General features: G+C 51.5%; 2 protein-coding genes across 2 annotated transcripts; both read left to right on the top strand.

The window, feature by feature from the left end:
* The first annotated feature begins 440 nt into the window (after nucleotides 1-440).
* On the top strand, nucleotides 441-1,482 carry LOC136787718 (olfactory receptor 14C36-like). The gene has a single exon (XM_066985033.1). The coding sequence runs from the start codon at nucleotides 520-522 to the stop codon at nucleotides 1,480-1,482; it is 963 nt and encodes a 320-aa protein (XP_066841134.1). The 5' UTR covers nucleotides 441-519.
* Nucleotides 1,483-6,799: 5,317 nt separating this feature from the next.
* On the top strand, nucleotides 6,800-7,525 carry LOC136787717 (olfactory receptor 14C36-like). The gene has a single exon (XM_066985032.1). The coding sequence runs from the start codon at nucleotides 6,800-6,802 to the stop codon at nucleotides 7,523-7,525; it is 726 nt and encodes a 241-aa protein (XP_066841133.1).
* Nucleotides 7,526-13,061: the final 5,536 nt, after the last annotated feature.

Raw genomic sequence — 13,061 nt, 5'->3', positions numbered from 1 at the left:
GAGCTGCCTCCTCTGCAGGCAGAGCTGCAGCACAGGAGGGTGTGCTGAGTGTCCGTCTGTCCCTCCCTGGCCTTGCCTCCCCTGGCAGCAGCACGCTGCCATTCCTCCTGGCTTCTCCACCTGGCCGTGCTGCTGTTGCTCTTGTTCCCAGGCTGCCTGGGGATGGGGGTTTCACCTGCCCATGTGGTGAGCCCTCGGGGTGCTTGGGGGAAGGGGAGTACGGGGACAGGGTGAGGGGTCTGGAGATGGGCACTTGGAGCCTGGCTTCTTCTGCTCTCAGCAGTGTTCAAGCTCTTCACAGGAGAACCTCCTTAGTGCAATTGTCCTGCAGTCAAAGAGATGTCCGCACAGAGCAGCTGAATCCAGTGCAGGAAAGGGATCTGCCAACTGTCTGTGTGTAATTGGGCAAGTGCTTTGAGGGGCTTAATTAAGAAATGGGAATGGTTTTCTCAGGTCACTCTGCCGTATTATTAGTGTATTTCTGTTCCTCGGGCAGGACGCCATGCCCGGAGGCAGGAAATGCCCAACAGCAGCTCTGTGAGCGAGTTCCTCCTGCTGGCATTCGCAGACACGAGGGAGCTGCAGCTCCTGCACTTCGGGCTCTTCCTGGGCATCTACCTGGCTGCCCTCCTGGGCAACGGCCTCATCCTCACCGCCGTAGCCTGCGACCACCGCCTCCACACCCCCATGTACTTCTTCCTCCTCAACCTCGCCCTCCTCGACCTGGGCTGCATCTCCACCACTCTCCCCAAAGCCATGGCCAATGCCCTCTGGGACACCAGGGCCATCTCCTATCAAGGGTGTGCTGCACAGATCTTCTTTTCTGTCTTCTTAGTTGGAGCGGAGTACTGGTTTCTCACCATCATGGCCTACGACCGCTACGTTGCCATCTGCAAGCCCCTGCACTACGGGAGCCTCGTGGGCAGCAGAGCTTGTGCCCAGATGGCAGCAGCTGCCTGGGGCAGTGGCTTTCTCTATTCTGTCCTGCACACGACTAGTACATTTTCATTGCCCCTCTGCCAAGGCAATGCTGTGGACCAGTTCTTCTGTGAAATCCCCCAGATCCTCAAGCTCTCCTGCTCAGATGCCTACCTCAGGGAAGTTGGGGCACTTTTGTGTAGTGTTTCTTTAGCTTTTGGCTGTTTTGTTTTCATTGTTTTTTCCTATGTGCAGATCTTCATGGCTGTGCTGAGGATGCCCTCTGAGCAGGGCCAGCACAAAGCCTTTTCCATGTGCCTCCCTCACCTGGCCGTGGTCTCCCTGTTTCTCAGCACTGTCATGTTTGCCTACCTGCAGCCCCCCTCCATCTCTTCCCCATCCCTGGACCTGGTGGTGGCAGTTCTGTACTCGGTGGTGCCTCCAGCATTGAACCCCCTCATCTACAGCATGAGGAACCAGGAACTCAAGCATGCGCTCTGGAAATTGATGACTAGATGTTTTTCGGAAGCAATAAATTTCCATTCTACCTCTGCAGATGATTAATAATGTCAAGGACTACAAGAACAAGTAATATTATAGATATGATTTTTTTTTTATGTTTGTATATTAATGAGTGTTTTCGTTACAGGACTAATACAGCTAAAGTTGCCCATTAAAATGGTATGATTCATCTCATTTCTTTTACGCTATGTACCTGTCGAATATAGCTCAGAGATTCTGTATATGAGGAGCCAGGCCCTCTGTGAATTTAAATAAAAGAAAGGAGCCCGTTGTTCCACTTCCATTTCAGTATGTACGTGATGAATGCATATACTGAGACTCTATAAACGAGGAGCCTACCTCTGTGAACTTAAACAAAGTGAAGGAGCCTGCACTGCCTTCCTTGTGTGACGTCCTTCCTGTGAGAGCTGCTCTGGCTCTGCAGGGGCAGTGCCATGTGCAGGGCTGCAGAGGAAAAGAGTCCCATCCCAGCAGCACGGCCAGGGAGCACCAGCGCTTGGGGCATGCCGAGCTGCTCTCTTGCCATTGCCCCCCTCTGGTGCTGAGCCCTGCTGGTGGGGTCAGGCCCGGCTGCTCCTGTAGCTTGGTGCCAGTGCTGCTGTGGGGCTGTGCTGGGACTGCAGGCAGGGACAGGCAGTGGGCACGGCAGTGGCACAGCTGGCCTGCGCTGCAGCACTTCCCTCCTAAGGGGGGATCTCCTCCGAGGTGGACTCACCACAGCTCAAGGGCTCAATCTGCTGTGAGCAGGCAGAGGAGAGCTCTGCAGCCCCAGGGCACGCAGCAGCCCCAGCCAAGGAGTCTGGCGAGTGATTTGACTGCAAGGTCCCTCCTGCCCTAGCACCTCCCAGAACTGGCACGGCACTGGCTCCTGTGTGTCAGAGAGGCTGGGAGCCCAGGAGCTGTGCCATGGGCTGGAAGGATCACAACCAGATCTCTTCTACCTGGGCAGATTCTGGGCCAAAGAGCGGGTGTGTTCAAGGTGTGGTATTATGAGCTCAGTGGTACCTCAGAAATTCCTAATCTGTTCCTAAGTCAATGTCTCTAAAGTGGATTGTGAGTTGAGCTCTTTCTGAAGCAGCTGAAAGGTCACCCTTGACTCCTGGCTGGGATCTGTGCCTTTAGGCCCACATCTGCTGGTCTCCATGATAGGCCAGCAGATGCATCTGCTCTGCACACAGTTTGTGAGATCCTCTCTTCCTAAGTAGCTGGTAGCCCCCATAGAGGATGAGGTCTTGAACAGGGGTTGTCATGTCAAAGTTTTGAGCTTTTGTCTGAACTCATCTTTCAGGGCTGCTTTTGTGGTGGTGCACAGCTGCTGGGCACATTGTGCAGGGTGCTCCTACAGCCATACAGATCATGAAAGCCATCAGAAAGCTGCCCCTAAGAAGATGACTGATAAGGGGAAGTCAGGAAAAGCCTGGCCAGGAGAGCTGTGAGATTTGGGGGAGGGAAGAAGAGCTTGGCCAGCAGAAGCTAATGATTTTGGAGAGGTAAGGATGCTCAGGTAATGTCGATCCCACCATAAAGCTAACTTAAAGCAGTCATGTGAGGCCCTTGCCCTATTTTAACCTGTAACATTAATACCTAAATCTAAATGCCACTCCACACCCTGACAGGAATCCACTGCTCTAAGTTTTGACCACAATATACCTTGAGCCAAAATTAGTCCATAACACCATTTCCATTACCTTTACACACTTGCTCACCCTGATCCCTGTCTTTAACACAAGCATTAACATGCCCTATTTAACCCAAGTCTTCTTGCAGACCTAAACAAAAGGCTAAACCAAAGAGCTTGCCCATACCCTAACTGCAGACCTGACACCCCAAGCGCAACACCAAACCCTCCCACTCAATATATGATTAAGCTCTCACCCAGAAAGGTTCGTCACAGTCCTAATGCCATACATGAACAACTAACATCCAAATCCTGTCCTCCTGTGCATTAACCTCCTCACCTTCAAACCCTCTCCTAACCCTTAACGTTAGGTTCCTCTTCCCTTGGAGTAGGGCAGGAACACTGAGGTGGCCGTGCAGTCCCATGGCATTCAGAGATGGATGTGAGGGGTCGTGGATCTGATCGGCTTGTGGGCCAGAAGGAGGAGATGGGTAGGAATGCTCTGATGAGGTCAGCTCTGCCTCAGGATCTCCTGCCCCAGCAGGAGGAATGGGACTGGGGCAGTGACTGGGAGGTCACTTCTGTCTCTGCAGCTGATAGGGCAGCAGCAGGAACGTGTCACGCAAAGGGACTGTGAGGTGCCTTGTGTCTGGAGGTGGCAGGTCAGCCTTGGCTTCTCCCTGGGATGTGCACTTTGGGGCTGACATCTGCCAGTGGCCCTGCTAGGCCAGCAGAAGGCCCCTGCTTGGCATGCTGCCTGTGGGATCCCCTCTGCCTCCATCCACAGGAGGACCCAGACTCAAAGAAGGCCCGCAGAGGGCTTGTCCTGTCCCTTCTGCTTGAGTCCAGGACTGCACAGCAGGAGGCACAAGGCTTGAAAAGAGCCTGATGGCTGCAAAGGCTGCAAAGAGCCTGATGGGTTGGGATGCCTGCTTCAGGAGTGGTTTCCACCCTGATGGAGCTCTCTTTGTTAGTAGGAAAGAGCAGGAGAGAAAAAAACTGCCACAAAGTGCACCTTAGAAGGTTGGAACTGGCAACACGTAGGAAGAAATGTCCAGGGGAACAACTGGTCTTGCTGCTAGAGCCTGAGGAAAAGAAGGTATTAAGTGCCTCTGCCTTTACCTCGTCTCTTGTCACCGCGTTTCTCCCACAACCAGTAAAGGATGATGATTCTCCTTAATCCTCCTTTATTAACATATTTATATAAAAAATTTTTTATTGTTATATTTTGTCTTTGACAAGAATCTGTCCCTCAGATAGCCTGGTGTGGAGACAACAGAGGCCTCTGACAAGGCTGAGAATCCCAACAGGACCCAGGGCTTTGTGTCCATGGCTCTGGCTGTTGTCTCTGCCACTGAGGCCTAGGAGGAGACAGCTTATCGGTAAAGCACCAGGGCCTCATTGCCTCCTCGCCCCCACCCATCAACCAGGCAGGGCTCGTACCATTCTCCTGCACTTGGCCATGCACATCCCCATCTCCTCCTGCCCCAGGAAAAGCCCTGAGCAGTGTGTGAAGGGAAAGGATCTCCCTTCTCAGGGGCTGGGGGTCAAGGGTCAAGGCCTGACCCTTGTGCTTGGTGAAACACATCCAGCTTTTCTACACATCAGTGTGCCTTGACATTGTCTTTCTCTAGTTGCCCTCACTGCCTCCAATGCTGTGCTCTAACGAGCTCCAAGGGAGGCTGTGTCAGTGCTGGCCCTCAGGGGGACACTGCAGGAAACTTGCCTCTGACTTGGACTTCTGGAGGGATGTCTTCAATTGTCTCTCAGTGCCTGAGGTTCGTGGGCTCGTCACGAAAGTCCCGCGAGGGGGGATTCCAATGCCTTGGGCTGGGCGTCTGGTGCTGAGCTGGGCCGGGCTCCTGGGACAGAGAGAGCTCGTGGCAAGAGGGCCCTGGTGCAGAGAGACAGCTCTGCCCAGGAGCAGCTCCTGTGCACAGCGCAGCAGGGCTGGGGGCTCTGACCGCAGCTGGCACGGGGACAGGAGAGAAGGAGAGAGGGCTTGGAGGCAGTGAGGAGCGCAGCAACAGAGGGCAGCGTGTGGCAAGACAGATCTGCAGGCTCTTGGCACCGTGAGGCTCTGGCAGCAGTGCCATGCAGGTGGGGTTGCCAGAGGGGTCTTCTACAGCTGGCACATCCGATGGCTGATAGCATCTGTCGGGATGGGTCTCTCTGTTTCTCCAGCTAGGAGTAGAACTAGCTTTAGTGAATGGCATTTATGATTGCAGTTTTCAAGAGAAAGACCAAGGCAGGGGATACCAGAAAGGCAAGGCTTTTTCTGCACTCTGTGCCTGAAGAATCCTGCAGTGGAGGGGAGGCTGGTTTCATGGTAATGGATTGTCAGGATTGTACAGGAGATTGAGACTCCTAGAGCATTGCAGTGAGGGACCAATATGGCATCAATGAACTTCAAAAAGTCCCTTCCCACACCTCAGCCCACAGACTGCACCAACATCATCATTGTGGTCCTCTCAGGCTTTATCCTAGCTGATCTTTAGGAGCTACAAAAGCCCTGATACCCCCTGCCTTTGGAAGGTGTCTGCAGGCTTGAGGGGAGCACAGATCGTTTGCAATGAGCAGGAGCTGCCTCCTCTGCAGGCAGAGCTGCAGCACAGGAGGGTGTGCTGAGTGTCCGTCTGTCCCTCCCTGGCCTTGCCTCCCCTGGCAGCAGCACGCTGCCATTCCTCCTGGCTTCTCCACCTGGCCGTGCTGCTGCTGCTCTTGTTCCCAGGCTGCCTGGGGATGGGGGTTTCACCTGCCCATGGAGTGAGCCCTCGGGGTGCTTGGGGGAAGGGGAGTACGGGGACAGGGTGAGGGGTCTGGAGATGGGCACTTGGAGCCTGGATTCCTCTGCTCTCAGCAGTGTTCAAGCTCTTCTCAGGAGAGCCTTCTTAGTGCAATTGTCCTGTAGCTCAAAGAGATGCCAGCACAGCTCAGACCAGCACTGATGGACAGACTGGCTGTCGTCTCTGTGGGATGCTCTGCACTAAAGGGACAGTCTCTTTGCCTCTGAGGATCCACAAGGTTTTGCTTGGAGTGCAGCAGAATGCCCAGGATTTATGCCTTAGAATCACTCCTCAGGTGTGGTGGGGCAGCTAGAACCAAAATTAAAAAACAAATAATTAAATAACTAAATCTCTGCACCTCTGCTCCGCAGTTGGGTGAACTGGGAGCAAAACTGGAGAAATTTCTTTGACATCAGCAATAAAGTGAATCTGAGACTACCCCATGTTCCTACCATGTAACTACTATGTTACTACCATGCTACTACCTCTGGCTGTAGTACAGGACTGATTCTTCCATTGCCCACAGATGAGCCCCCTGCTCCCAGAGACACTCTCAGACAGAATCAATGAAAGAGACCTTCAAAATATCTGCCTGGAAATGGGTAATTTTTGGTGATTTTAAATGAGAAAATGGAAAGAGTTTTCCTCTGATATGCCTCTGGTACATTACCACGGCCTTTGTCCTCCTTGTACAAGACCTCATGACCAGAATTAGCAGATGTCCAACAGCAGCTCCATCAGTGAGTTCCTCCTGCAGACATTCGCAGACACACGGGAGCTGCAGCTCCTGCACTTCAGGCTCTTCCTGGGCATCTACCTGGCTGCCCTCCTGGGCAACGGCCTCATCCTCACCACTGCAGCCTGCCACCACCGCCTCCACACCCTCATGGACTTCTTCCTCCTCAACCTTGCCCTCCTCGACCTGGGATCCATCTCCACCACTCTCCCCAAAGCCATGGCCAATGCCCTCTGGGACACCAGGGCCATCTCCTATCAAGGGTGTGCTGCACAGGTCTTCTTTTTAGTCTTCTTCATTGGAGCAGAATATTCCCTTCTCACCGTCACAGCCTATGACCGCTATGTGGCCGTCTGCAAGCCCCTGCACTACGGGAGCCTCGTGGGCAGCAGAGCTTGTGCCCAGATGGCAGCAGCTGCCTGGGGCAGTGGCTTTCTCCATGCTGTCCTGCACACGGCCACTACCTTTTCCCTGCCCCTCTGCCAAGGCAATGCTGTGGACCAGTTCTTCTGTGAGATCCCTCAGATCCTCAAGCTCTCCTGCTCAGATGCCTACCGCAGGGAAGTTGGGCTTACTGCAATCAGCTTCTCTTTAGGTATTGGTTGCTTTGTCTTCATTGTGGTGTCCTATGTGCAGATCTTCAGGGCCGTGCTGAGGATCCCCTCTGAGCAGGGCCTGCACAAAGCCTTTTCCACGTGCCTCCCTCACCTGGCCGTGGTCTCCCTGTTTTTCAGCACTGGCATGTTTGCCTGCCTGAAGCCCCCCTCCATCTCTTCCCCATCCCTGGACCTGGTGGTGTCATTTCTGTACTCAGTGGTGCCTCCAGCAGTGAACCCCCTCATCTACAGCATGAGGAACCAGGAGCTGAAGCATGCGCTCTGGAAATTAATGACTAGATGTGTTTCGGAAGCAATAAATTTCCATTCTACGTCTGCAGATGACTAGTAACAGCATGAGGAACCAGGAGATCAAAGATGCAGTGAGGAAACTATTTCTTCGACTTCATTATTGTCATTATTATTACCATATCATTTTATTATTAAACTTATTATCAAAATGTAATATTAGAAATAATCCAAACAGGACTAGATATTTCTTTGTGAAACTGGTAGAATGATTTCCTTAAGTATATTTTTATTAATATTTTAACAACATTTTATATTGATAGAAATAATGTTATTCTTATCCTTCTACATAACAAGTTTTAAAATTATTTTTAACCAGTCATAAAGTCATGGAATCATGGAATGGCCTGGGCTGGAAAGGACCTCAAAGATCATCTTGTTCCAACCCCCTTACCATGGGCAGTGACACCTCGCAGGAGATCATGGTTGCTCAGGACTTCATTTAACTTGCTCTTGAAGACCTGCAGAGATGGGGCATCCAATACCTCTGTGGAAAACCTGTTCCAGTGCCTCACTACCCTCTGAGTGAAAAATTTCCTGCTAACCCCTAATAGGAATCTCCCCTTTTAATTTAAAACCACTACTCCCTTGTCCTATCATTATCTACCTGAGTAAGGAGTCCTTCTCCATCCCTTTTATAAGACCCTTTAAGTATTGAAAGTCTGCAACAACATCACCCCGGAACCTTCCCTTCTGGTAGGCTGAACAGCCCCAGCTCTCTCAGCCTTTCTTCATAGGAGAGGTGCTCCAGCCCCTTGATCATCTTTGTGGCCTTCCTCTGGACCCACTTTAACAGCCCACATCCTTCTTGTGCTGGGGGCTCCAGACCTGGACGCAGGACTCCAAGTGGGGCCTCACAAGGGCAGAGCAGAGGGGGACAATCACCTGCCTCCACCTGCTGGCCACTCCTCTCTTGATCCAACCCAGGATGCAGTTGGCCTTCTGGGCTGCCAGCACACACTGCTGGCTCATTTCGAGCTTTTCATGCAGCAGAACCCCCAAGTCCTTCTCTGCAGGGCTGCTCTCAATGAGTTCTTCTCCCAGCCTATCCCCATGTCTGGGATTTCCCCAGCCCAGGTGCAGCACCTTGCACTTGCACTTGTTGACCCTCCATGGTTAACATGGGCCCAAATTTCAAGCTTGTTGTTGTGGTTTAACCCGGCTGGCAGCTAAAGACCACACAGCTGTTTGCTCACCCTCCCCCCTCCCTCTCTGGGATGGGGGAGAGAAACGGGAAAGTGAAGCCGGTGAGTTGAGATAAAGACAGTTTATTAATACAGGAAAATAATAATAACAACAATAATAACAGTGATAATGATAATAGTATTAATAATAATAATGTGTAAGAAACAAGTGATGCACAATGCAATTGCTCACCACCCGCTGACCGATGCCCAGCCTATCCCCGAGCAGCCGGCCCCCCACCCCGGCCAGCCACCCCTATATATTCTTTAGCATGATGTCAGATGGTATGGAATACCCCTGTGGCCAGTTGGGGTCAGCTGTCCTGGGTCTGTCCCCTCCCAGCTCCTGCTGCACCCCCAGCCTGCCCGCTGGCAGGACAGAGCGAGAAGCCGAAAAGTCCTTGGCCTGGTGTAAACACTGCTCTGCAACAATTAAAACATCAGCATGTTATCAGCGCTCTTCTCATCCTAATCCAAAACATAGCACCCTACCAGCTACTATGAGGAAAAATTAACTCTGTCCTAACTGGAACCAGGACAGATATCCACCCCTTATTCCATACCATTTATGTCATGCTCAGGTTACACTCTTTCCAATACCTTGTAATTAATCACCATTTTCATCTATGAGATATAGCAATCATGGTAGTGATGACATACAGTATTATATAATAATTAACATACTACAATTCAACTCATGGGCTATTCTCACCCAGTATCAAATCCCCTTGAGGTACACACCGGACCTCCCCATTCTTTTGCATTACCCACCAAGTGCATCCAGGTCCCTGAGCAAAAGCAATTCCACGAATGGGTTTGCCTTTTCCTGAGGCAGGAGTAGCCCAGACTGTTTTACCCAGCATGTTTCTTACGTGCACTACAGGAACTTTATCCCCTTCTACAGTGCGTAACAGGTTTGATTGGGCAGGTCCAGCTCGGTTGGCAGATCCCCTGGTATTGACTAACCAGGTGGCCTTTGCCAAATGTGTATCCCAATTTTTGAATGTCCCAGCACCCACTGCTTTCAGTGTAGTCTTCAACAGTCCATTGTATCGTTCAACTTTTCCAGAGGCTGGTGCATGATAGGGGATGTGATACACCCACTCAATACCACGTTCTTTGGCCCAGGTGTCTATAAGGTTGTTTCGGAAATGAGTCCCGTTGTCTGACTCAATTCTCTCTGGGGTGCCATGTCGCCATAGGACTTGCTTTTCAAGGCCCAGGATAGTGTTCCGGGCGGTGGCATGGGGCACAGGATATGTTTCCAGCCATCCGGTGGTTGCTTCCACTATTGTAAGTACGTGGCGCTTGCCGTTGCGGGTTTGAGGGAGTGTGATGTAATCAATCTGCCAGGCCTCTCCATATTTATATTTCAGCCATCGTCCTCCATACCAAAGAGGTTTTGACCGTTTGGCTTGCTTGATTGCAGCACATGTTTCAAAATCATGAATAACCTGTGCTATAGTGTCCATGGTCAGGTCCACCCCTCGATCACGAGCCCATCTGTATGTTGCATCTCTACCTTGATGGCCTGAGGTCTCATGGGCCCATCGGGCTATAAACAATTCACCTTTATGTTGCCAGTGTAGGTCCACCTGAGCCGGTTCAGTCTTAGCAGCCTGATCCACCTGCTGGTTCTTTTGATCACAGTATCACAGATTTCTAGGTTGGAAGAGACCTCAAGATCATCGAGTCCAACCTCCGACCTAACACTAAGTACTCCACTAAACCATATCGCTAAGCTCTACATCTAAACGTCTTTTAAAGACCTCCAGGGATGGTGACTCCACCACCTCCCTGGGCAGCCCATTCCAATGCTTACCCTTTCGGTAAAGAAGTACTTCCTAACATCCAACCTAAAACTCCCCTGTCGCAACTTTCGCCCATTCCCCCTCGTCCTGTCACCAGGCACGTAGGAGAACAGACCAACCCCCACCTCTTTACAGCCTCCTTTAAGGTAACTGTAGAGAGCGATAAGGTCGCCCCTGAGCCTCCTCTTCTCCAGGCTGAACAAGCCCAGCTCCCTCAGCCGCTCCTCGTAAGACTTGTTCTCCAGACCCCTCACCAGCTTGGTCGCCCTTCTCTGGACTCGCTCGAGCACCTCCATGTCCTTCCTGTAGCGAGGGGCCCAAAACTGAACACAGTACTCGAGGTGCGGCCTCACCAGAGCCGAGTACAGGGGCACAATCACTTCCCTAGACCTGCTGGCCACACTGCCTCTTATGCAGGCCAGGATGCTGTTGGCCTTCTTGGCCACCTGGGAACACTGCTGGCTCATATTCAGCCGACTATCAACCAATACTCCCAGGTCCCTCTCGGCCAGGCAGCTTTCCAGCCACTCATCTCCCCTTGATGTTCTTCAGTAGCCCGATTCTTGGGCATATGAGAATCCACATGGCGTAACTTTACAACCAGGTTCTCTATACGGGCAGCAATATCTTGCCACAATGCAGCAGCCCAGATAGGTTTGCCACTGCGCTGCCAGTTGTTCTCCTTCCATTCCTGTAACCACCCCCACAGGGCATTTTCTACCATCCATGAATCAGTACAGAGATAGAGAACTGACCACTTTTCTCGTTCAGCAATATCTAAAGCCAGCTGAATGGCTTTCACTTCTGCCAACTGACTCGATTCACCTTCTCCCTCAGCAGCTTCTGCAACTCGTCGTGTAGGACTCCATACAGCAGCTTGCCATCTCCGATGCTTTCCCACAATACGACAGGACCCATCAGTGAACAGGGCATATTTCTTCTCATTTTCTGGTGGCTTGTTGTACAGTGGGGCTTCTTCAGCACGGACCACCTCCTCCTCTGATGATATCCCAAAGTATCTGCATTCTGGCCAGTCCATAATCACTTCCAAGATTCCTGGGTGACTGGGGTTTCCTATTCGAGCCCGCTGAGTAATCAGTGCAACCCACTTGCTCCATGTAGCATCAGTTGCATGATGTGTAGAGGGGACCCTTCCTTTGAACATCCAGCCTAGTACCGGCAGTCGGGGTGCCAGGAGGAGCTGCGCTTCAGTACCGACCACTTCCGAAGCAGATCGAACTCCTTCATATGCTGCCAATATCTCCTTTTCAGTTGGAGTATAGCGGGCCTCAGATCCTCTGTATCCCCGACTCCAAAACCCCAGGGGTCGACCTCGAGTTTCCCCAGGTTCTTTCTGCCAGAGGCTCCAGGTGGGACCATTCTCCCCGGCTGCGGTGTAGAGCACATTCTTTACATCTGGTCCTGTTCGGACTGGCCCAAGGGCTACTGCATGAACTATTTCCTGCTTAATTTGTTCAAAGGCTTGTCGTTGCTCAGGGCCCCATTCAAAAGCATTCTTCTTACGGGTTACTTGGTAGAGCGGGTTTACAATCAGACTGTAATTTGGAATATGCATTCTCCAAAACCCCACGACACCTAGGAAAGTTTGTGTTTCTTTTTTGCTAGTTGGTGGAGACATAGCTGTTATCTTGTTGATCACATCCATTGGGATTTGACGACGTCCATCTTGCCATTTTATTCCTAAAAACTGGATCTCTCGTGCAGGTCCTTTAACTTTATTCTGTTTTATGGCAAAACCGGCCTTCAGAAGGATTTGGACTATTTTCTTCCCTTTCTCGAAAACTTCCTCTGCAGTGTCACCCCACACAATGATGTCATCGATGTACTGCAGGTGTTCAGGAGCTTCCCCCTGCTCCAGCGCAGACTGGATCAGTCCATGGCAAATGGTAGGGCTATGTTTCCACCCCTGGGGCAGCCGATTCCAAGTATATTGGACTCCCCTCCAAGTGAAAGCAAACTGTGGCCTGCACTGTGCTGCTAGAGGGATGGAGAAAAATGCATTAGCGATATCAGTTGTGGCATACCACTTGGCTGCCTTTGACTCCAGTTCATACGGGAGTTCTAGCATGTCCGGCACTGCAGCACTCAGTGGTGGCGTGACGTTCAGGCCACGATAGTCCACTGTTAGTCTCCACTCACCATTAGACTTTCGCACTGGCCATATGGGACTATTAAAAGGTGAATGAGTCTTGCTGATCACTCCTTGGCTCTCCAGTTGACAAATTAGCTTATGGATGGGACTCAGGGAGTCCAGGTTGGTGCGATATTGCCGCCGGTGCACAGTTGTGGTAGCGATCGGCACTTGCTGTTCTTCAACCCTCAGCAACCCCACAACAAAAGGGTCCTCTGAGAGACCAGGCAAGGTAGACAACTGTTTAATGTCCTCTGTCTCTAAGGCAGCTATGCCAAAAGCCCAGCGGAACCCTTTTGGGTCCTTGAAATATCCTCTTCTAAGATAGTCTATGCCAAGGATGCACGGAGCATCCGGGCCAGTCACAATACGGTGCTTTTGCCACTCATTCCCGGTTAGACTCACTTCAGCCTCCAGTACAGTTAACTG

This window comes from Anser cygnoides, chromosome 30, assembly GCF_040182565.1.
Source record: "Anser cygnoides isolate HZ-2024a breed goose chromosome 30, Taihu_goose_T2T_genome, whole genome shotgun sequence".
NCBI lineage: Eukaryota > Metazoa > Chordata > Aves > Anseriformes > Anatidae > Anser > Anser cygnoides.
Note: the sequence above shows the minus strand (reverse complement) of the source record. Positions and strands in the feature narration are given on the sequence as shown.